General features: G+C 42.4%; 1 protein-coding gene across 2 annotated transcripts; it reads left to right on the top strand.

Annotated features, from left to right (window-relative positions):
* Positions 1-8,982: 8,982 nt before the first annotated feature.
* Positions 8,983-24,080, top strand: eif4g2b (eukaryotic translation initiation factor 4, gamma 2b). Of its 2 annotated transcripts, XM_021576730.2 has the most exons (22): positions 8,983-9,256; positions 10,010-10,112; positions 10,994-11,052; positions 11,551-11,616; positions 12,352-12,477; positions 12,759-12,861; positions 12,992-13,123; positions 13,300-13,366; positions 13,462-13,613; positions 13,795-13,905; positions 16,233-16,415; positions 16,904-17,039; positions 17,341-17,516; positions 17,791-17,883; positions 18,339-18,452; positions 18,685-18,789; positions 20,318-20,533; positions 20,765-21,023; positions 21,217-21,421; positions 21,708-21,949; positions 22,178-22,299; positions 22,554-24,080. In XM_021576730.2, exons 3-22 carry the CDS (start codon positions 11,012-11,014, stop codon positions 22,617-22,619), a joined length of 2,715 nt encoding a protein of 904 aa, XP_021432405.1. In that variant the 5' UTR covers positions 8,983-9,256; positions 10,010-10,112; positions 10,994-11,011; the 3' UTR covers positions 22,620-24,080. The 2 variants fall into 2 exon arrangements, with proteins under 2 accessions (XP_021432405.1, XP_021432406.1); XM_021576731.2 differs by lacking the exon at positions 10,994-11,052.
* Positions 24,081-24,082: the final 2 nt, after the last annotated feature.

Genomic DNA, 24,082 nt, shown 5'->3' with positions numbered 1-24,082 from the left:
GTATGTTGTCTACCTCACTTGCTTTGGCAATGTTAACACATGTTTCCCATGCCAATAAAGCCCTTGAATTGAATTTAATTGAATTTAATTGAATTGAGAGAGAGAGAGAGAGAGAGAGAGAGAGAGAGAGAGAGAGAGAGAGAGAGCTCTGTTGCACGCTGGGTATGTACATAGTCAATGGTAGGCTTCGAGGGGACTCCTATGGTAGGTCCACATATAGCTCATCTCTTGGCAGTAGTACTGTAGACTACTTTATCACTGACCTCAACCCAGAGTCTCTCAGAGCGTTCACAGTCAGCCCACTGACACCCCTATCAGACCACAGCAAAATCACAGTCTACTTAAACAGAGCAATACTCAATCATGAGGCATCAAAGCCAAAGGAACTGAGTAACATTTAGAAATGCTATAGATGGAAGGAATGCAGTTTGGAAACCTACCAAAAAACAATTAGGCAACAACAAATTCAATCCCTCTTAGACAATTTCCTGGGTAAAACGTTCCACTGTAATAGTGAAGGTGTAAACTTGGCAGTAGAGCATCTTAACAGTATATTTGACCGCTCAGCTTCCCTATCAAATCTAAAAATCTCAAATAGAAAACCGAAGAAAACGAACAACAATGACAAATGGTTTGATGAAGAATGCAAAAATCTAAGAAAGAAATTGAGAAACCTGTCCAACCAAAAACATAGAGACCCGGAAAACCTGAGTCTACGCCTTCACTATGGTGAATCACTAAAACAATACAGAAATACACTACGGAAAAAGAAGGAACAGCATGTCAGAAATCAGCTCAATGTAATTGAAGAATCCATAGACTCTAACCACTTCTGGGAAAATTGGAAAACACTAAACAAACAACAACACGAATAATTATCTATCTAAAATGGAGATGTATGGGTAAACCACTTCTCCAATCATTTTGGCTCTATAACAAATAAAGAGCAAAAACATATACATGATCAAATACAGATCTTAGAATCAACTATTAAAGACTATCATAACCCACTGGATTCTCCAATTACATTGAATGAGTTACAGGACAAAATAAAAACACATCAACCCAAAAAGGCCTGTGGTGTTGATGGTATCCTCAATGAAATGATCAAATATACAGACAACAAATTCCAATTGGCTATACTAAAACTCTTCAACATCATCCTTAGCTCTGGCATCTTCCCCAATATTTGGAACCAAGGACTGATCACCCCAATCCACAAAAGTGGAGACAAATTTGACCCCAATAACTACCGTGGAATATGCGTCAACAGTAACCTTGGGAAAATCCTCTGCATTATCAGTAACAGCAGACTCGTACGTTTCCCCAATGAAAACAATGTACTGAGCAAATGTCAAATTTGCTTTTTACTAAATTACCGTACAACAGACCATGTATTCACCCTGCACACAGTAATTGACAACCAAACATACCAAAACAAAGGCAAAGTCTTCTCATGCTTTGTTGATTTCAAAAAAGCCTTCGACTCAATTTGGCATGAGGGTCTGCTATACAAACTGATGGAAAGTGGCGTTGGGGGTAAAACATACGACATTATAAAATCCATGTACACAAACAACAAGTGTGCGGTTAAAATTGGCAAAAAACACACACATTTCTTCACACAGGGTCGTGGGGTGAGACAGGGATGCAGCTTAAGCCCCAACCAACCTCTTCAACATATATACCAACGAATTGGCGCGGGCACTAGAAAAGTCTGCAGCACCCGGCCTCACCCTACTAGAATCCGAAGTCAAATGTCTGCTGTTTGCTGATGATCTGGTGCTTCTGTCACCAACCAAGGAGGGCCTACAGCAGCACCTAGATCTTATGCACAGATTCTGTCAGACCTGGGCCCTGACAGTAAATCTCAGTAAGACCAAAATAATTGTGTTCCAAAAAAGGCCCAGTCACCAGGACCACAAATACAAATTCCATCTAGACACTGTTGCCCTAGAGCACACAAAAAACTATACATACCTTGGCCTAAACATCAGCGCCACAGGTAACTTCCACAAAGCTGTGAACGATCTGAGAGACAAGGCAAGAAGGGCATTCTATGCCATCAAAAGGAACATACATTTCATCATATCAATTAGGATTTGGCTAAAAATACTTGAATCAGTCATAGAGCCCATTGCCCTTTATGGTTGTGAGGTCTTGTGTCCGCTCACCAACCAAGACTTCACAAAATGGGACAAACACCAAATTGAGACTCTGCACGGAGAATTCTGCAAAAATATCCTCTGTGTACAACGTAGAACACCAAATAATGCATGCAGAGCAGAATTAGGCTGATACCCACTAATTATCAAAATCCAGAAAAGAGCCGTTAAATTCTATAACCACCTAAAAGGAAGCGATTTCCAAACCTTCCATAACAACCATAACCTTCCATCACCTACAGAGAGATTAACCTGGAGAAGAGTCCCCTAAGCAAGCTGGTCCTGGGGCTCTGTTCACAAACACAAACACACCCTACAGAGCCACAGGACAGCAGCACAATTAGACCCAACCAAATCATGAGAAAACAAAAAGATAATTACTTGAGACATTGGAAAGAATTAACAAAAAAACAGAGCAAACTAGAATGCTATTTGGCCCTAAACAGAGAGTACACAGCGGCAGAATACCTGACCACTGTGACTGACCCAAAATGAAGGAAAGCTTTGACTATGTACAGACTCAGTGAGCATAGCCTTGCTATTGAGAAAGGCCGCCGTAGGCAGACATGACTCTCAAGAGAAGACAGGCTATGTGCTCACTGCCCACAAAATGAGGTGGAAACTGAGCTGCACTTCCTAACCTGCTGCCCAATGTATGACCATATTAGAGAGACATATTTCCCTCAGATTACACAAATACACAAAGAATTTGAAAACAAATCCAATTTTGATAAACTCCCATATCTACTGGGTGAAATTCCACAGTGTGCCATCACAGCAGCAAGATTTGTGACCTGTTGCCACGAGAAAAGGGCAACCAGTGAAGAACAAACACCATTGTAAATACCCATTTTTATGCTTATTTATTTTATCTTGTGTCCTTTAACCATTTGTACATTGTTAAACCAGTGTATATATATATATATAATATGACATTTGTAAATTCTTTATTGTTTTGAAACTTCTGTATGTGTAATGTTTACTGTTGATTTTATTGTTTATTTCACTTTTGTATATTCTCTACCTCACTTGCTTTGGCAATGTTAACACATGTTTCCCATGCCAATAAAGCCCTTGAATTGAATTGAATTGAATTGAGAGAGGGAGACTACCTCACCTGGAGAGAGAGAGAGACTACTTCACAAAGAGAGAGAGAGAGAAACTACTTCACCTGGAGAGAGAGAGAGAGACTACTTCACCTGGAGAGAGAACGAGAGACTACACCTGGAAGGGGGGGAGAACTGCTGTCAAGGGTACGACAGACAATCACTTGTTTTGTCTTGAGGGTTTAAGTCAGTGGTGGGATGGAGAAGGTAATGGGATTCAGGGGAGCTTCAGACAGAGCTGGAATTCTAATGGAGGACAGAAGAAGGAGATACTCTCTGTACAGGTAGACGGATGTAAAAAGCCACAGGAAGTAGGGGAGTTGAAGCACCCCCTGAAAAAAAAAATGTTTTCACAAAAGTAGTTACTAGTCCTGTATTAATAGACAAATGTAAAAAGCCGCAGCAAGTAGGGGAGTGTTTTTGTTTTCACAAAAGTAGTACACTGGGGCTTTACTAGTCTTGTATTAATAGACGGATGTAACAAAATAAATAATAATAATAATAATCTGCATCGCCACATTATACCCCCACAGCAAAACTACTTTCCTTGGCTATGGGTATGCACGCATGATATACATACACATTCACATACAGAGAGAGAGCAACTCCATGTAAGAGTTTGTGAACTCATTTCATCCCTCAGATGATATACATACACATACAGAGAGAGAGCAACTCCATGTAAGAGTTTGTGAACTCATTTCATCCCTCAGATGATATACATACACATACACATACAGAGAGAGAGCAACTCCATGTAAGAGTTTGTGAACTCATTTCATCCCTCAGATGATATACATACACATACACATACAGAGAGAGAGCAACTCCATGTAAGAGTTTGTGAACTCATTTCATCCCTCAGTTGATATACATACACATACACATACAGAGAGAGAGCAACTCCATGTAAGAGTTTGTGAACTCATTTCATCCCTCAGATGATATACATACACATACACATACAGAGAGAGAGCAACTCCATGTAAGAGTTTGTGAACTCATTTCATCCCTCAGATGATATACATACACATACACATACAGAGAGAGAGCAACTCCATGTAAGAGTTTGTGAACTCATTTCATCCCTCAGTTGATATACATACACATACACATACAGAGAGAGAGCAACTCCATGTAAGAGTTTGTGAACTCATTTCCCCCCTCAGATGATATACATACACATACACATACAGAGAGAGAGCAACTCCGTGTAAGAGTTTGTGAACTCATTTCCCCCCTCAGATGATATACATACACATTCACATACAGAGAGAGAGCAACTCCATGTAAGAGTTTGTGAACTCATTTCATCCCTCAGATGATATACATACACATACACATACAGAGAGAGAGCAACTCCATGTAAGAGTTTGTGAACTCATTTCATCCCTCAGATGATATACATACACATACAGAGAGAGAGCAACTCCGTGTAAGAGTTTGTGAACTCATTTCATCCCTCAGATGATATACATACACATACAGAGAGAGAGCAACTCCGTGTAAGAGTTTGTGAACTCATTTCATCCCTCAGATGATATACATACACATACAGAGAGAGAGCAACTCCGTGTAAGAGTTTGTGAACTCATTTCATCCCTCAGATGATATACATACACATACAGAGAGAGAGCAACTCCATGTAAGAGTTTGTGAACTAATTTCATCCCTCAGGTGAGGAGCAGTGGTGTAAAGTAAATATACTACTTAATTTGTTTTTTGGGGGGTATTTGTACATTGCTAAAGATAATAATGTATTTTTTACCCCATACATTTTCCCTGACACACAAAAGTACTTTTGAATGCTTAGCAGTACAGAAAATGATCCGATTCACACACTTATCAAGAGAACATCCCTGGTCATCCCTACTGCCTATCTTAGTTTGTGAATTATGTCTGAGTGTTGGAGTTTGCCCCTGGCTATCCGTAAAAATAAGGCCATCTGGTTTGCTCAATGTAAGAAATTTGAAATGATTTATACTTTTACTTTTGATACTTTTATTTTTGCAATTACATTTACTTTTGATATTTAAGTATATTTTAAACCTAATACTTTTAGACTTTTAGTCAAGTAGTATTTTACTGGGTGACTTTCACTTGAGTCATTATCTATTAAGGTACCTTTACTTTTACTCAAATATGACATTTGGGTACTTTTTCCACCACTGATGAAGAGCTGACGTACATTTTGAGTGGTGCCCCCTGCTATTTCCTGATCCACTCACTCTACTACACCTATGCTCTCTGCTGACATTTGCATATACTCTGAATTAATTTCATGTATTTATGCAACCTGAGATATTGGCTAAAACCACTGCTGTTGTAGGCCTACTGCCAAGACCCATCCTCAAACATTCTGCTTACTCTACCGCTTTTCCAATTCCAACATATCCCATGTTACCAAAGCAACAGCTTCTATCATACCCTAGTCAAACGCATAAATCCAAATGCCAAACCTAAATTATTATTAATAACTAAAAGCATGGATTTCACCTGCTACACATGATAGTTTTTTAAGAACTTTGTGCTCATGGTTGTCTTGTAGGCTAATTTACTCTAGTGCAGTGCTCTCCAATCCTCCTGTAGGTTTTCACTCCAACTAGTTGTAACTAACCTGATTCAGTTTATTAACCAGCTAATTATTAGAATAAAGTGTGCTAGATTCTAGATTAGGGTTGGAGCAAAAACCTACAGGATTATAACTCTTCAGGAACAGGGTTGGAGAGCCCTGCTCAAGTGTTCAATCCTAGAACACAGCTACCTAGGGTTCAACTAAACTACTGAAAGAGCTGCTTCCTGTGCTTGGCCCTCCTATGTTGAACATAATAAACGGCTCTCTATCCACCGGATGTGTACCAAACTCACTAAAAGTGGCAGTAATAAAGCCTCTCTTGACCAAGAAAATATAAAAAACTATCGGCCTATATCGAATCTTCCATTCCTCTCAAAAATTTTAGAAAAGGCTGTTGCGCAGCAACTCACTGCCTTCCCGAAGACAAACAATGTATACGAAATGCTTCAGTCTGGTTTGAGACCCCATCATAGCACTGAGACTGCACTTGTGAAGGTGGTAAATGACCTTTTAATGGCATCAGACCGAGGCTCTGCTTCTGTCCTTGTGGTATCTGTCCACCACATTCTTTTGGAGAGATTGGAAACCCAAATTGGTCTACACGGACAAGTTCTGGCCTGGTTTAGATCTTATCTGTCGGAAAGATATCAGTTTGTCTCTGTGAATGGTTTTTCCTCTGACAAATCAACTGTAAATGTCGGTGTTCCTCAAGGTTCCGTTTTAGGACCACTATTGTTTTCACTATACATTTTACCTCTTGGGGATGTCTTGGGGATGTCGAAAACATAATGTCAACTTTCACTGCTATGTGGATGACACACAGCTGTACATTTCGATGAAACATGGTGAATCCCCAAAATTGCCCTCGCTAGAAGCATGTGTTTCAGACATATGGAAGTGGATGGCTGCAAGCTTTCTACTTTTAAACTCGGACAAAACAGAGATGCTTGTTCTAGGTCCCAAGAAACAAAGAGATCTTCTGTTGAATCTGACAATTAATCTTAATGGTTGTACAGTCGTCTCAAATAAAACTGTGAAGGACCTCGGCGTTACTCTGGACCCTGATCTCTCTTTTGAAGAACATATCAAGACTGTTTCAAGGACAGCTTTTTTCCATCTACGTAACATTGCAAAAATCAGAAACGTTCTGTCCAAAAATGATGCAGAAAAATTAATCCATGCTTTTGTCACTTCTAGGTTAGACTACTGCAATGCTCTACTTTCCGGCTACCCGGATAAAGCACTAAATAAACTTCAGTTAGTGCTAAATACGGCTGCTAGAATCCTGACTAGAACCAAAATATTTGATCATATTATTCCAGTGCTAGCCTCCCTACACTGGCTTCCTGTCAAGGCAAGGGCTGATTTCAAAGTTTTACTGCTAACCTACAAAGTATTACATGGGCTTGCTCCTACCTATCTTTCTGATTTGGTCCTGCCGTACATACCTACACGTACAAGACGCAGGCCTCCTAATTGTCCCTAGAATTTCTAAGCAAACAGCTGGAGGGAGGGCTTTCTCCTATAGAGCTCCATTTTTATGGAATGGTCTGCCTACCCATGTGAGAGACGCAAACTCGGTCTCAACCTTTAAGTCTTTACTGAAGACTCATCTCTCCAGTGGGTCATATGATTGAGTGTAGTCTGGCCCAGGAGTGTGAAGGTGAACGGAAAGGCTTTGGAGCAACGAACCACCCTTGCTGTCTCTGCCTGGCCGGTTCCCCTCTTTCTACTGGGATTCTCTGCCTCTAACCCTATTACAGGGGCTGAGTCACTGGCTTACTGGGGCTATTTCATACCGTCCCTAGGAGGGGTGCGTCACTTGAGTGGGTTGAGTCACTGATGTGATCTTACTGTCTGGGTTGGTGCCCCCCCTTGGGTTGTGCCGTGGCGGAGATCTTTGTGGGCTATACTCGGCCTTGTCTCAGGATGGTAAGTTGGTGGTTGAAGATATATCTCTAGTGGTGTGGGGGCTGTGCTTTGGCAAAGTGGGTGGGGTTATATCCTTCCTGTTTGGCCCTGTCCGGGGGTGTCCTCGGATGGGGCCACAGTGTCTCTTGACCCCTCCTGTCTCAGCCTCCAGTATTTATGCTGCAGTAGTTTATGTGTCGGGTGGCTAGGGTCAGTTTGTTATATCTGGAGTACTTCTCCTGTCCTATTCGGTGTCCTGTGTGAATTTAAGTGTGCTCTCTCTAATTCTCTCTTTCTCTCTTTCTTTCTCTCTCTCGGAGGACCTGAGCCCTTGGACCATGCCTCAGGACTACCTGACATGATGACTCCTTGCTGTCCCCAGTCCACCTTGCTGTGCTGCTGCTCCAGTTTCAATTGTTCTGCCTTATTATTATTGGACCATGCTGGTCATTTATGAACATTTGAACATCTTGGCCATGTTCTGTTATAATCTCCACCCGGCTCAGCCAGAAAAGGACTGGCCACCCCACATAGCCTGGGTCCTCTCTAGGTTTCTTCCAAGGTTTTGGACTTTCTAGGGAGTTTTTCCTAGCCACCGTGCTTCTACACCTGCATTGCTTGCTGTTTGGGGTTTTAGGCTGGGTTTCTGTACAGCACTTTGAGATATCAGCTGATGTACGAAGGGCTATATAAATAAATTTGATTTGACTAGGTAGCACCATGATATTCTTCTGCTCCACTGAAGAGATGTGGGCCTATCAGACATTGGTTTCAATGCATTTTGATAATATAGCACAGTAACAGTTGAATTTGTCATTTGGAGCCGAGCCAGAGATAGACTAGTTGACCTATCTCTGCCCTACCCCCCACTAGTGATGGTGACAGGGATACAGACAACTTCTTATTCTATAAATCAGGCTCATTTCTAGTTTTAGGCTGAACTAAATGAACACTTCTGATACTCGAAGTGTGCGTTCACGAGTATCCTATCCACCTTCAGCATGCACAAAAAAATTGCAGTGTGCATTTTACTCATCCTTGCCCCTAGGAAGGTTTGGACGGCTGCTGTTTCTTGTATATTTCATAAACGTCAAATCTCTTTCCCTGCACTGCGGCTGAGTGAAATTTACGTCAATCAACTACAAGGGGCGGTTACCCTTAGCTGAAAGCCACTCTCATTGGGTAATATTAAATGTAGGCACTGCCTTCAAATATGTCTTAGTTGTGATTCGCTAAAAGAAACATAGCAACGAATTGCGTGAACAATGCATATTGTGACATTTCGGCCGCTACAGATCGAGTTCAAGAATGACGTCGTAGATAGACTACCTTTTAGTCTTCTCTAGCACGAAGGAAAAGTGTACGTTCAGATAGCTACTCTGTCGTACCTGATATCATTGGCTCTCTCACGCTTTCAAATAACCTTTTTTTATATTTTTATTTTACATTTCTTCTTTTGTGCCCACCAAAAATACAACACTGAAGTTCTTTTAGTAAAGGTAAGATTCAAATTTCCTTACACATTTGCACCAGTTTTTCTAAAATGGCTACCCTATGCTAGCTAGATAGCCTCGCCAGCTGATTACTGCATAAAATGGCGTCGTGATGGAATAACATGGTCATGTTTTAATGCTGCCATGCGGTTACCGGCTAATTATAGACAAATATTGAAACATTACAAACATCTTTGTTATACACTGTCTGACACATGATCAACAGTTCAACACAATATACAGAACATTATACTTCCTTTTAGCTAGCTAACTAGCTCGTTACGTTCAAGCCAAGGGGCTAGCATGCTAGTTAGGTAACGGTAGAGCCATAGAAATAAGAATAAATAGAACCGTCGTCCCCATTCAATGTTCCAAGCCCGTTCTAGTCATACTTTTTTTCTATGATTAGTGCTAGCGCAATCTAGCGTTATCTAATATCACACATTTCTGATCTCACTTTACTAAGATGATGTACACATTCACTATTCCACAATGAACAAACGTGTGTGTCTTGAACAAATTGCTAAAAGTAGCAGGTTTTAACGTCAACTGGAGAAACTTGCCTTGACAGGGAGTGCTGGCGTAGCTAACGTTAGCTAATTAGCCAGCTAGCCTTTGCTTTGTTGCGCTTGACAAAGACTGCCGTCGAAGACATCTTTACCGGCAGGCTAATTAGTGAACAACCCTTGTATTTGTTGGTAGAGTATGCAACTCATGATGTTAACGTTAGTGTATGATGCATATCTTTCTCTCCTACAGCACCGTTTTCTCCACCCCTCCCTATTATTATTTTAAAGATTCATCGTTGTCAAGCCGCCAAAGTGGAGAGTGTGATTGCAGAAGGGGGTGCTTCTCGTTTCAGGTATGTTCTTCCCTTGGTAGGAATCCCTTTTAGAAAATGAATGGACACTTCCAAATAGCTACTCACACAATAGGGTTTCATCAGCAGCATCTGCTCTCTGTGCTGTGGCATTTGTTCCTCATAACCCACCCTTTAGCTGTATGGAAGTACATGGCTAGTACGTTGAGTACTGTCCGTTGATGATCAGAAACTACCCACCCCAATGGATCAGTAAGCCGCTGCTCTCAAATCAAATTCTATTGGTCAGGAACACATGTTTAGCATACGTTTTTCAATGGTCCCTGGCTCTTAACTATTACACAATAGTACAGCAATCCAACCGTATAGTCTCTGCCCCACAGAGATCTTCCAAACATGTCACTTGACATTGATGTCATCCAAGGGCTTTAGGGTCAGGATGCTGTCAAACCACATTCAAAGCTATGACTCAAAAATGTGTCAAACTGACACTGTATAACATAAAATAGTATAGCACTGACTGATAAGATTATTCTTCCTACTCTGAATGTGCACAATGTCGTACCAGCCAGCTCCTGCTCCCAAACAATTGACAGTGACAAATGTTTTGTGTCCTCTGTATGTTGCCAATTGTAATTACCAATGTTTATTCATAAAGATTTCAGGGTCACTAAAACGCCACTACCATTTCGGATGTACTGATATTGAAATCTGCACCACACCCCTTTTTGGTTACGCTGGAACCAGGGATGGCAAGACTGAATTTCTCCCTATTTCCACCATTGTTTCACAGTCAATATTGCAATTAATCGTTATGACTTGTTTATTTGGCCTCACTGGCTTACCCATCCAGGGGTAGGCTATGTTATCCCAATAATGTGATCTGCCTAATGTGATAATTAATGTACTTGCTTTCCATGAAGATTAAGACCGTGGATATTATGCAACAAGAATGGCTTCAACAAAGCAAAATCAAGGAAAAGTGGGTTACTCTTTATGCTCAAAATGTTGAATGTAAATAAGTGTTCCGATCCACAGTGGTGATATTACTATGGTGATGATAACACGGTCCTATGTCAATCCATTGTGATTTGTCATATCTTTATGGCTGACATAGGCCAATGTGTTTCCAGATTCTCCTTGACAGTAACAGTGGTAACTTAAGCTTGAAGTAGGCTAAAGTCCTAGATGAATAGATGACAACGGAGCCGTATGTGTGTGTGTGTATATGTTTGTTTTTTTAATTAATATATATATATATATATATATAAGGCTCTGGGTAACAATGTATTGACATATCTTGGGGAACCAACTGTATGGTCCTTAAATCACAAGCACTTTTTAGCTTCCACTTACAGGACATTATTGGAATATAGAGGGGTGTGTGAAGCTGCTAGCAATATTTTCAATTAGTAAAACATTGACAATTCATGTGCGATGGTCTTGCATAATGAATAACGTTCTCTTTTTATCCTAACAGTGCTTCTTCGGGAGGAGGAGGTGTTAGGGGTGCACCTCAGCACAATCCCAAGACTGTCGGCAACAGGTAGGCCTACCACACAGGCATGATCCCCAGAAACTCTCCCTAAGGGTCCTCAAATAATAAACTCTGCACAGGGGTCATTTTCCCCATTTAAATCCTAAAATGTTTTTTTTATTTATTTTTTATTTAAAATATTTTAACTTTATTTAACTAGGCAAGTCAGTTAAGAACAAATTCTTATTTTCAATGACGGCCTAGGAACAGTGCCTTGTTCAGGGGCAGACCGACAGATTTTTACCTTGTCAGCTCGGGGATTTGATCTTGCAACCTATCGGTTACTAGTCCAACGCTCTAACCACTAAGGTAGCCTAGTGGTTAGCTATAAGGCCTTTAAAACATAAAAAATAAATAATAATTAAACACCTTTTATTTAACTAGGCAAGTCGGTTAAGAACAAATTCTTATTTGCAATGACGGCCTACACCAGCCAAACCAGGACAACGCTGTGTCAATTGTGGGACTCTCAATCATAGCCGGTTGTGATACAGCCTGGATTTGAACCAGGGTGTCTGTAGTGACGCCTCTAGTATTGAGATGCAGTGCCATAGACTGCTGCACCACTCGGGAGCCCTATACACTTTTTGTATGTCAACTAGGGGCCTATGTGTTTGAGTGGAGTTGATGATGCTCTTTAATGATAAATGTCATCCTCTGTGTGTTTTCTGTCACCTTTATGTACTGGTGGCCAGTGTGATCACTTGGAGCCGTAGCTCAACAGTCTCCTTTCTCTTACTCCAGCGAGTTCCTGGGGAAACCCCCAGGGCACAGCGCTCCGAAATGGGTTCCTTCACGAAGCACTAGACGAGATGCCAACTCCAGCAATGAAAAAGAGCGACACGATGCAATCTTCAGGAAAGTGAGGGGGTAAGTCAGTGTCAAGAAATGCAATTTGGCCACCAATTGGTTTAAGTGTAATCGCCTCACTGACAAGATGTTCTCAGTTGTGTGATTTGGTTTTATCATGCTTGTTGCCTGCATGAGCACATGCTTCTCTATCAGGTGATGTTTACTACAGCAGAGAACTGCAACTCTTTTATTTGGCTAACAAGCAAAGCTTGTTGCTTTCTCAACCCCTCTTGATTAGGCATGTACCCCTGACTTGACATTTTCCTGTTCTTTCCTTTCCCTGCTCTTCTCCTCTGTAGCATACTCAACAAGCTCACGCCTGAGAAGTTTGACAAGCTATGCCTTGAGCTACTCAACGTGGGCGTAGATACAAAACTCGTCCTTAAAGCAATCATCTTGCTGGTAAGTAAGGCTCTGTTTCCCCTTAACTGTCTGCTCTTTGCAAATGTATTCCACAATTCCTTGGCATCCTCCATGCATGACTCATACTTGTTTTTTTAAATGGCCTTTTTCTCTCCTCCCTCCTGTCCAGATTGTAGACAAAGCCCTAGAAGAGCCCAAATATAGCTCGCTCTATGCTCAGCTATGTCTGCGTTTGGCAGAGGACGCACCAAACTTTGATGGCCCTTCATCCGAAATCCAAACATCCCAAAAGCAGAGCACTGTAAGCATCACATTTGGATAGCTTTTATTCTGCAAGGTTCTGTCTTCTAATCAACTTAAAACTGCTGTACATTAGCGTCTAGAAAATGCAATATTTATTTTCTTAATGTCCAAGTGGCTGTATAGAATGTCACTGGTCCTGGTGTTCAATCTCAAATGTTTTCCTGATTTTTGCAGACCTTCAGAAGACTTCTAATTTCCAAGCTTCAAGATGAATTTGAAAATCGCAGCAGAAATGTTGAAAGTGAGTACTAGATCTCCCCTACACGGCTCCTTTGGAAAAAGTCCAACCACCCATTGACTCACCATTGTACACTAACTCTGTTTTTCTTCCCGTAGTCTATGACAAACATGACAACCCTCTTACTTCTGAGGAGGAGGAGCAGCGTGCCATTGCCAAGATCAAGATGCTTGGAAACATTAAATTCATCTCGGAACTTGGCAAACTCGACCTCATCCATGAATCTATCCTTCATAAGTGCATCAAAACAGTACGTTCAGTCTAGTTCTTTTGGATTTTTTATTTTTTATCATTGATTGACAACTTCCGATTACAACTTTGTCCCTGAATACATTTGATTTCTGCTATGCTTGACAATCTTAGTTACATGTTCTACTGGCACGGGTCCCTAATATGCCACTTGTATAACGCCGTCATCTTCCTCTCCCCAGCTTTTGGAAAAGAAGAAGAGAGTCCAGCTCAAGGATATGGGGGAGGATGTGGAGTGCCTCTGTCAGATAATGAGAACAGTGGGCCCTAGACTCGACCATGACAAAGCTAAGGTACGTTCTCTTTTCCCTATCAGTCTGGCTGTGGTCCCTGCTGCTCCACTTGGCACACAGCCAAGCAGTATGTCTCATGTACAGTTGAAGTCGGAAGTTTACCTACACCTTAGCCAAATGCATTTAAACTCACGTCCAGTGAGATTGCAGAGCGCCAAATTCAAATGCAGAAATACTCATAATAATTCAGAAAAGATACAACTATTTTACGTGGGTTTAAAGATGAACTTCTTGTGAATCCAACCACGGTGTCAGATTTAAAAAATGCTTTACGGCAAAAGCATACCATACGATTATTTGAGAACAGCACCCAGCAGACAAATCATTACAAACAGTAACCAGCCAAGTAGAAGAGTTACACAAGTCAGAAATAGAGAAAATGAATCACTTACCTTTGATCTTCATATGGTTGCACTCAGAAGACATTAATTTATTCAATAAATTTATATCCAAAGACCTCCGTTTTGTTCGTATTTTGTTCAGTAATCCACAGGCTCAAACGCAGTCACAACAGGCAGACAAAAAATCCAAATAGCATCCGTAAAGTTCGTAGAACATTTCAAACGATGTTCATAATCAATCCTCAGGTTGTTTTTATCTGAAATAATCGATAATATTTAAACCGGACAATAACGTTGTCAATATAAAAGGTAAGCAAGAAAGGCACTCTCTCGGTCGCGTGCATGAAAAAGCTCTGTGACACGGCAGGGTCCACTCATTCAGACTGCACTTATTCCCTCATTTTTCAGAATACAAGCCTGAAACAATTTCTAAAGACTGACATCTAGTGGAAGGCATAGGACCTGCAATTTTAGTCCTATGTCAATGGATACTGTAATGGCATTGAATAGGAAAAATAAATAAATAAAATCCTACTTCCTGAATGGATTTCTCAGGTTTTCGTCTGCCAAATCAGTTCTATTATACTCAAACACTAATTTAACAGTTTTGGAAACTTTAGTGTTTTATATCCAAATCTACCAGTTATATGCATATCCTATCTTCTGGGCCTGAGTAGAAGGCAGTTTAATTTGGGCACGCTTTTCATCCAAATGCTGCCCCCTACCCTAGAGAAGTTAAGCCGTTTTGCCACAACTTTGGAAGTATGCTTGGGGTCATTGTTCATTTGGAAGATCCATTTTTGACCAAGTTTTAACTTCCTGACTGATGTCTTGAGATGTTGCTTCAATATATCCACATAATTTTCCTGCCTTATGATGCCATCTATTTTAGGAAGTGCAGCAAAGCACCCCCACAATATGATTCTGCCACCCCTGTGCTTCACGGTTGGGATGGTGTTCTATCGTCTTGCAATCCTCCCCCTTTTTCCTCCAAACATAACGATGGTCATTATGGCCAAACAGTTCTGTTTTTGTTTCATCAGACCAGAGGACATTTCTCCAAAATGTACTATCTTTGTCCCCATGTGCAGTTGCAAACCGTAGTCTGGCTTTTTATTGCGGTTTTGGAGCAGTGGCTTCTTCCTTGCTGAGCGGCCTTTCAGGTTATTTCGATATATGACTCGTTTTACTGTAGATGGAGACGTTTGGACCTGTTTCCTTCAGCATCTTTACAAGGTCCTTTCCTGCTGTTCTGAGATTGATTTGCACTTTTCGCACCAAAGTACATTACTCTCTAGGAGACCTAACGTGTCTTCTTCCTGAGCGGTATGACCGCTGCGTGGTCCCATGGTGTTTATACTTGTGTACTATTGTTTGTACAGATGAACGTGGTATCTTCAGGCGTTTGGAAATTGCTCCCAAGAATGAACCAGACTTGTGGGAGTCTACAATCGTTTTTTTTCTGAGGTCTTGGCTGATTCCTTTTGATTTTTCAATGATGTCAAGGAAAGAGGCACTGGGTTTGATGGTAGGCCTTGAAATACATCCACAGGTACACCTCAAATTATGTCAATTAACCTATCAGAATTTTCTAAAGCCATGACATCATTTTCTGAAATTTTCCAAGCTGTTTAAAGGCACAGTCAACTTAGTGTATGTAAACTTCTGACCCAATGGAATTCTGATACAGGAAGTTAGAAGTAAAATAATCTGTCTGTAAACAATTGTTGGAAAAATTACATGTCATGCACAATGTAGATATCCTAACCGGTTTGCCAAAACTATAGTTTGTTAGCAAGAAATTTGGAGTAGTTGAAAAGTGAGTTTTAATGACTCCCAACCGAAGTGCATGTAAACTTCCCACTTCAACTTCTCTCTGTCATGACACCGCTGTTCCCCCAGTCTTAAATCAATCAGTACTTTGGCCCAATGCGATTTGTGAGTGTGTATGTGCCCGTCTCCTAACACCACTGTCCATCTTCCCAGTCTTTAATGGACCAGTACTTTGGCCGTATGCTATCCTTAATGAACAACAAGGAGTTGCCTGCCAGGATCCGCTTCCTGCTGCAGGACACGGTGGAGCTGCGGGACAACAACTGGGTCCCCCGCAAAGCATTCATCGACAATGGACCAAAGACCATCAACCAGATCCGCCAGGAGGCAGTGAAAGTGAGTCAGTTCCAGTTTTGTCCACACTATGGACTGTGAGAGTCTTGTTGTTCCATCTCAGGTGAGGGGGGGGGGGGGGGGGGGAAGGGGGACACAAATTGAGGAATTTTGTGTATACAAACATCTTAAGGCAAAGTAGCATTTGGTTGGTGCAATGTCTTTGAACCTGTGATGCCCTACCTGTGGTCTCTCAGGCCAAACTACAGTTGCTACAGCAGCCCTAGGCTTGTTTTATAACTGATGCTTCCTGGCAACCCCACCGGGTCTCTCTTTTAAAAGAAACTTGCAATGTATTATACACCAGAGAAAATCTGTCTTCTGAATGATCGCATGCTTCCATTAGATGCACTGAGTAAGCATCTACTAAGAGTGGTAAGTGGCAGAGAATGCCCATGGCTATATTACTACAGCATCAAGAACCAACAAATACGATGTGTTTTGGGCCTTTTTGAGCCCAGCTCATTGGTATGTGTCTTCTCCCTCCACAGGATTTGGGTGTTTTCATTCCAGCGACCATGGCTCAGGGGATGAAGATGGACTTCTTCTTGGAAGGCCCCTTCATGCCCAACCGAATGAAAATGGAGACTCTCGGGGGATTGGCTGACATGTTTGGGCAAATGCCAGGTAGGTGTGGGCTTTAATGTTTCATGCAGTCCTGATGTCGTAGTAAAAGTTGTATGTTATTCTCACTGGAGTTGTGTTCTGATTGAGTGTGTCCCTGATTAATATTCTATCACAAAATGGGTCCCCGTGCCCAAAAAGTTTGAGAACCCCCTGTTGTAGATAACCCATTCCAAACGGAGTGTTCTCCTGCTCCTCCATTAAACACTAGTTGTCTGACAGTGTTTGCGGGGATCGTTTATCCTGATCAGCACTTTAAAACTGTGACAGCAAAAAGTAGTTTTGTCACTTCCTGCACTCTCAGGCGGTGGGATCGGGACGGGCCCGGGGGTCATTCAGGACCGGTTCTCTCCCACTATGGGACGTCATCGCTCCAATCCGCTCTACAACGGCAACGGACACAACAGCCACAACACCGCCCCCCAACCACAGTCTCAGTTCGAAATGGGTTCCAACAAGCCCTTCATCAAGTCCAACCAGGTAATCTTACAGCCTTGATGATTATCAAACTAGCAGTAAATCATTGGATCTGATCAGCTACTTTGATTTAATGCAGTTTTAATGTTTTTAAGAACAGGAGCGAGTTGGCCAGATTGATGGTTTAGTCAACTTTCAGCATAAATAAAACATTGTTTTCAGGGCATGTATACACAACCGAGATGAGCTGTCTCTCCTTCCTGCTTGTGGAAAGGAAACCTGTTACACTTCTTGCTAGTGCCACCTATTGATACTCTTTGTCTGGTCTGTTTTCCAGGTGCAGAATCAGCATTTCCAGAACCAGCAGGTCCAGTCCAACAAGGACATGCCTCCACGCTTCAGCAAGAAGGGACAACTCAACTTAGATGAGGTACAGGAATCTACCACCAGTCTGGCGACATTCCTAGTCAGAGGAAAAACCCCTCTGACTATAGAACACAAGTTGAACACTGCTGGTTTGCCTGACTGAGAATAAGCCTAGTCATGGATTAAAAAGCATTTAATGTAGAATTTCCATTGGGAGAGTGTGGTCTAAGATTACATTTAGTCCATGAAATCAGCCCTAAACATCTTACTGTGAGGGAAGACATTAGTTCTGTGGTTTTTGGTCTACTCAAAGCAAGCAGATTATAAAACGACTGAATTAAACTGTCTCTTGTCTCCTACTCCCTGCTCTCCTACGCTACATCGCTTCTTCTGGTCCATTGACTGTGAGACACGAGGGCATGGTGTTATGCTCATCTCAGAATATTGTCCTTTCCAAGATGCCATGCGTTATAACCATTCTGCTACTGTTTCCCCTCACATCGACCTTCTATGTTGTAGATCAGCCTGAGACCGGCTCAGTCTTTCCTCCTCAACAAGAACCAGGTTCCCAAATTGCAGCCCCAGATGCCCACTATGATCCCCCCCAGCACCAACACCCCTCCAATGGGACAGGTGAGACCGAGCACAGCAAAAGCCCTCAACTTTAACACCCCAGCATTTCTAACTGTTGGGGTAATTTAATTTCAAATCCGGAAGAAAACTGAAATTCCTCATTTGAACATTGAATATAATTTTCTTGAATTGAAAAGGAATTGACCCCCTACTGATTCCAACTGGGGTTTTGGGTGCTTGTCCTGTTGGATGGTCCGATGTAGTTGACCTGGGCTTCCCTCTTCTCTCCCAGTCTCCACAGCTCGGCCTCAAAAGCAACCCTCTTCCCATTCAGGAGAAACCTCAGAAGAGCAGCAAGAAACCACCGCCGGCTAGGGAAGAGCTGCTAAAAATAACAGTAGGCAACCATTTTGTACCTGTGACTGACAAACTCAGCAAAAAAAAGAAACGTTCTCTCACTGTCAACTGCATTTATTTTCAGCAAACTTGGAAATATTTGTATGAACATAACAAGATTCAACAACTAAGACATAAACTGAACAAGTTTCACAGACATGTGACTAACAGATGGAGTAATGTGTCCCTGAACAAAGGGGGGGGGGTCAAAAGTAACAGTCAGTATCTGGTGTGGCACTGCAGTACTTAATGCAGCTGGTGGCATCTCCTCCTCATGAACTGCACCAGATTTGCCAGTTCTTGCTGTGAGATGTTACCCCACTCTTCCACCAAGGCACCTGCAAGTTCCCGGACATTTCAGGGGGGAATGGCCCTCACCCTCCGATCCAACAGGTCCCAGAAGTGTTCAATGGGATTGAGATCCAGGCTTTTCGCTTGCCATGGCAGAACACTGACATTCCCGTCTTGCAGGAAATCACGCACAGAACGAGTAGTATGGCTGGTGGCATTGTAATGCTGGAGGGTCATATCAGGATGAGCCTGCAGGAAGGGTACCACATGAGGGAGGAGGATGTCTTTGCGATTGCCTGAAATGACAACGAGCTCAGTCTGATGATTTTGTGACACAATGATGGACCCTCCACCTCCAAATCGATCCCGCTCCAGAGTACAGGCCTTGGTGTATGATGAGCGTTCATTCCTCCGACGATAAATGCGAATCTGGCCATCACCCCCGGTGAGACAAAACCGCGACTCATAATTGAAGAGCACTTTTTGCCGGTCCTGTCTGGTCCAGCGACGGTGGGTTTGTGCCCATAGGCAATGTTGTTGTCGGTGATGTCTGGTGAGGACCTGCCTTACAACAGGCCTACAGGCCCTCAGTCCAGCCTCTCTCAGCCTATTGCGGACAGTCTGAGCACTGATGGAAGGATTGTGCGTTCCTGGTGTAACTCGGGCAGTTGTTGTTGCCATCCTATACCTGTCCAGCAGGTGTGATGTTCGGCTGTACCGATCCTGTGCATTGTGTTACACATGGTCTGCCACTGCGAGGATGATCAGCTGTCTGTCCTGTCTCCCTGTAGTGCTGTCTTAAGCGTTTCACAGTATGTACATAGCAATTTATTGCCCTGGCCACATCTGCAATCCTCATGCTTTTTTGCAGCATGTCTAAGGCACGTTCACGCAGGGACCCTGGGCATCTTTTAGTGTTTTTCAGTCAGTAGAAAGGTCTCTTTAGTGTCCTAAGTTTTCATAAATGTGCAGGTGCATGTTCATTAATAGTTTATGGATCATTGAACAAGCATGGGAAACTGTTTACAATGAAGATCTATGAAGTTATTTTGGATTTTTACAAATTATATTTGAAAGACAGGCTCCTGAAAAAGGGCCGTTTCTTTTTTTGCAGAGTTTAGAATGAAACCTTATGCAACGGTACTGTTTTCTAAAATGTAGATATCATTGGTATCGTGAGGCTTTATTGTGACCTACCATTGGCACTGATGCAACACTAACACAATCCTCCCCTTTAGGAGACAGTTGTGACAGAGTACCTGAACGGTAAGCACATTGATGAAGCTGTTAACGGCATCAGAGACATGAAGGCTCCCAAGCACTTTCTGGCAGAGATGCTGGGTAAGGTCATCGTGGTGTCGCTGGACCGGTCTGACGACGACAAGGAGCACGCCAGCACCCTCATCCACACACTACGTACCGAGGGCCTCATCACCGGGGAGAACTTCATGCAGGTACGTGTCTTCAGTTAGCGGATTACAGCTAATGCTACAGCACATTCACTAGGACATGATTGTCTGATTCTGTCTGTCCATGTTCATTTTGGAATAGGATCAGTGATCACTAGGATTTAGTTTTGCTTACGTGGGTCAAATTAATATCATGCGCTTGATAAAGCTTTGTTTTTCTCTCACCAATATCTTTGGCCTAACTTTATTAGTCTCTCACCCTCCATCACTACTTAGGCTTTCCTCAACGTGCTGGACCAGTGTCCTAAGATCGAGGTGGACGTTCCCCTGGTCAAGTCGTACCTGGCCCAGTTTGCAGCACGGGCCATTATATCTGAGCTCGTGAGCGTGGCCGAGCTGGCCCAACCACTGGAGAATGGAACCCACTTCCCCCTCTTCCTGCTCTGCCTGCAGCAGACTGCCAGACTCAAGGACAAGGAGTGGCTCACTGACCTTTTTCAACAGAGCAAGGTCAACATGCAGAAGATGCTACCCGGTAGGTAGACGACCCTCCTTCCTACATACTCCCGGTAAAGGCGCTTCATTGACTGAAATGTTTTTCATTTCACTGTGATGTTTAATTTGTCATGTGATGACATCTTGTGATCATTAGAGACTGCAGCACATTCATCTTCCATATCAGTGACGCTATGGCTGATCTGACCTGTCTGTCCGTTGTGGTTTTCCAGAGATAGACCAGAACAAGGACCGCATGCTGGAGATCCTGGAGGGTAAGGGTCTGAGCTTCTTGTTCCCCCTGTTGAAGCTGGAGAAGGACCTTTTGCTGCAGATCAAGGCTGACCCCTCTCCCCAGGCCATCTACAAGTGGATCAAAGACAACATTTCCCCCAAGCTCCACACTGACAAGGGCTTTGTCAACATCCTCATGACCAGGTAGGTACTGAACCTCCAGGATGGAGAATGCTTTTTAATTCGGCTGTATTTAGACTACTTATGGTTGAATAAAGGTATTCATTCAAGGCTCGAGCCCAATATGACAGTCTGGACTGTACTTGTCACAATGTAGAATCTCCCTTTCAAGCAGTCAATTTTTATTTTTTTACTTTCATGTACCCTGGGGGGGGGGGGGGGCAAGACATGCATACACCTATGGAATGTGGAAAAGACACAAATGGTATCAATTTCTATTTGAACATGTTCTTACTTCCCCTCTCCTCAGTTTCCTGCAGTACATCTCAGGGGAGCTGTGTTGTGTGGAGGTGGTGGAGGAGGAAGAGGAGGAGGGCAGTGGTGGAGAAGAGCAGGTGGCAGGGCCCTCCAAAGAACAGCTTGACCAGGAGAAGCAGCTGCTGCTGTCCTTCAAACCAGTCATGCAAAAGTTCCTACATGACCAGCCTCAGCTGCAGGTCTCCGCCCTGTACGCCCTGCAAGTGCACTGTAACGCCAGCCACTTCCCCAAAGGTAGGTTTACTGGCCCACGTCACTGACCAGGCTGTCCATTCGAAATGAATCATTTGGTGTCAATGTGGTGGAAACCCATTCACCTGTTTGTTTTCCTTCAGTTGTCAGTGATCAAGATTTTAATTGTTTTTGGACATGGAAGTAGGATATTCTACTGTCTTGACCTCAGTGCAACTGTCTCTGCCGCGGCATACTGTGGTAGAAATGTCATAATGTTGTGTTTTTCAGGCATGCTGCTGCGCTACTATGTCCACTTCTACGACATGGAGATCATTGAAGAAGAAGCCTTCCTAGCATGGAAAGAAGATATTACCCAAGAATTCCCTGGAAAAGGAAAAGCTTTATTCCAGGTACTTGTTTTGGGAAAGATCCAACATTTCACCCATGGGTAGCTAATACACTGAACCATGTGGACCCAGTCCTTAATTATGCGAGTAAATCAAGTCTTTATGCTAGCAACCACAACAGGGTTGCGTTCAGTTGGTGGAAAGCATGTTGAAATGGTGTGAAACGGGGAGGTAGCCTACTACCTGAACTTGTCCAGTAACAGATTTTCGTTATCCTTTGCTTAACATGGCCCTGTATAACCCTTCTCCCCTGTTAGGTCAACCAGTGGCTAACCTGGTTGGAAACAGCGGAGGAAGAGGAGTCTGAAGAAGAGGCCGACTGAGAAACCAACCAGAACTGCCAGGCACCATAGAGCAGAGAAACATACTTTAACATTCAGTACAGATATGTTACCACCATCACCTCCCCCCATTATTAAACTACTGAACATAACCACTGCCAGAGACTGCTTATGTCCTGCAATATAAAGCCAAGCATGTTATCAGGGCATAGTAGATAACTGTCTGTCTCTGTGGTCTAGAGAGGCTACTGAAGCTTCTGTTTTTATAGTACCTTCCATTTCACCTTTAAAGGTTGATTTGTTTTGGGTCCTGTTTCTGCAATAGGAGTTGAATGTTGCCTATGGACTGACTCAAACGACATCTGTACTTTTGTAGGTTTTCTCCTACTGTGACAATGTAGTTAGTTTTGCCATATTTACTCATTGTGACAGCAGTATTGCATTTCCTCGTGGTATTATTTCTAATCCCCTTTGAAGAAAAGGCTTGTATTTGACACCTGTTTTAGCCTTCAAGTATTTCCCCTAAAGGTCATCCAAAAGATGCCCAATCTAGACAGTGGGTCAACTTTAGTAAAACCATGGATTTTGTGTGCTTGGTCAACCGACGCTTATCTGAAATACATTCTCCCATTATTTTTTTTTTAACCAAAGTGCTCTTCAATGCCCTGTCGCTGATGAGGAACATGTTACATTTTGTGTATATGGGGAACCTATTCCTCAAGCAAAGCTGTAGACTTAAGACACACATCCTTCTGTCATACCTGAGTTGCTGCAAGACTCCGTTAACATGGAATCATATAAACTGTAAGTTAATCATTGGTGTGCTGCCGTAACGTTTCAAAAGTTGTCTGTTTCTACCTCTTAGTTAGATGGGCTTTGTGTTTTGTGCTGGGATACAGAAGATCTTTTTTAGAGAGACTTATACTAAAAAGCCCAAGCAAATGCAGAAGTCTTCGAAATGAATATCGCGGTCTACTTCCACAATACAACCTTGGATTGGACTTCCAATGGAGCTCCCCTTATGCGGTTCTCTAGTGTTTAAGAACGTAAGAAAAATACACTTAACTTGAATTGGATAACTCGTTGTTGTTCCCTATCTCTTTTGCCTGCAATTTGTCAAAGTTGTGGTTCAGGAATATATTCTCCCCAGCATATTGAGTTTAAGAAAGTAGAACGATCTATTTGATTTGTTTCTCAAACCAGAAATTTGGAACCAAATACATTTTATCCTGTCTTTATTGGTGAATAAAGGTTTACATAGAGAAAGTACTCTTGCTTCGGTCGTCCCCTTGTAGATCAGGAAAAAAAGGCTCAACAGACCAGTAACTCAAGTCTTAATGAAATCATGAGAAATACAATTTTAACTTTGCCCAACAAGATTAGCTAATGTGCTCTCAAGCCATGTGTATTTAGAAAGCAAAAAGATTTTGATCATGTTGTATTCAAGGAATGACTATTGTGCACCTATTGCATAACTGTCAATAAAGTCCAATACTTGAGCACTG

This window comes from Oncorhynchus mykiss, chromosome 2, assembly GCF_013265735.2.
Source record: "Oncorhynchus mykiss isolate Arlee chromosome 2, USDA_OmykA_1.1, whole genome shotgun sequence".
NCBI classification, from domain to species: Eukaryota; Metazoa; Chordata; class Actinopteri; order Salmoniformes; family Salmonidae; genus Oncorhynchus; species Oncorhynchus mykiss.
The sequence above is the reverse complement of the archived record's forward strand: the minus strand, read 5'-3'. Positions and strand labels throughout refer to the sequence as shown.

Coding starts and splice junctions, on each gene's coding strand:
- eif4g2b (XM_021576730.2), top strand. CDS start 11,012: ATGCAACAAGAATGGCTTCAACAAAGCAAAATCAAGGAAAA. Junction 12,862..12,991: donor TTAAAGCAATCATCTTGCTG/GTAAGTAAGGCT, acceptor CCTCCTGTCCAG/ATTGTAGACAAAGCCCTAGA. Junction 21,422..21,707: donor GTCAACATCCTCATGACCAG/GTAGGTACTGAA, acceptor CCCTCTCCTCAG/TTTCCTGCAGTACATCTCAG.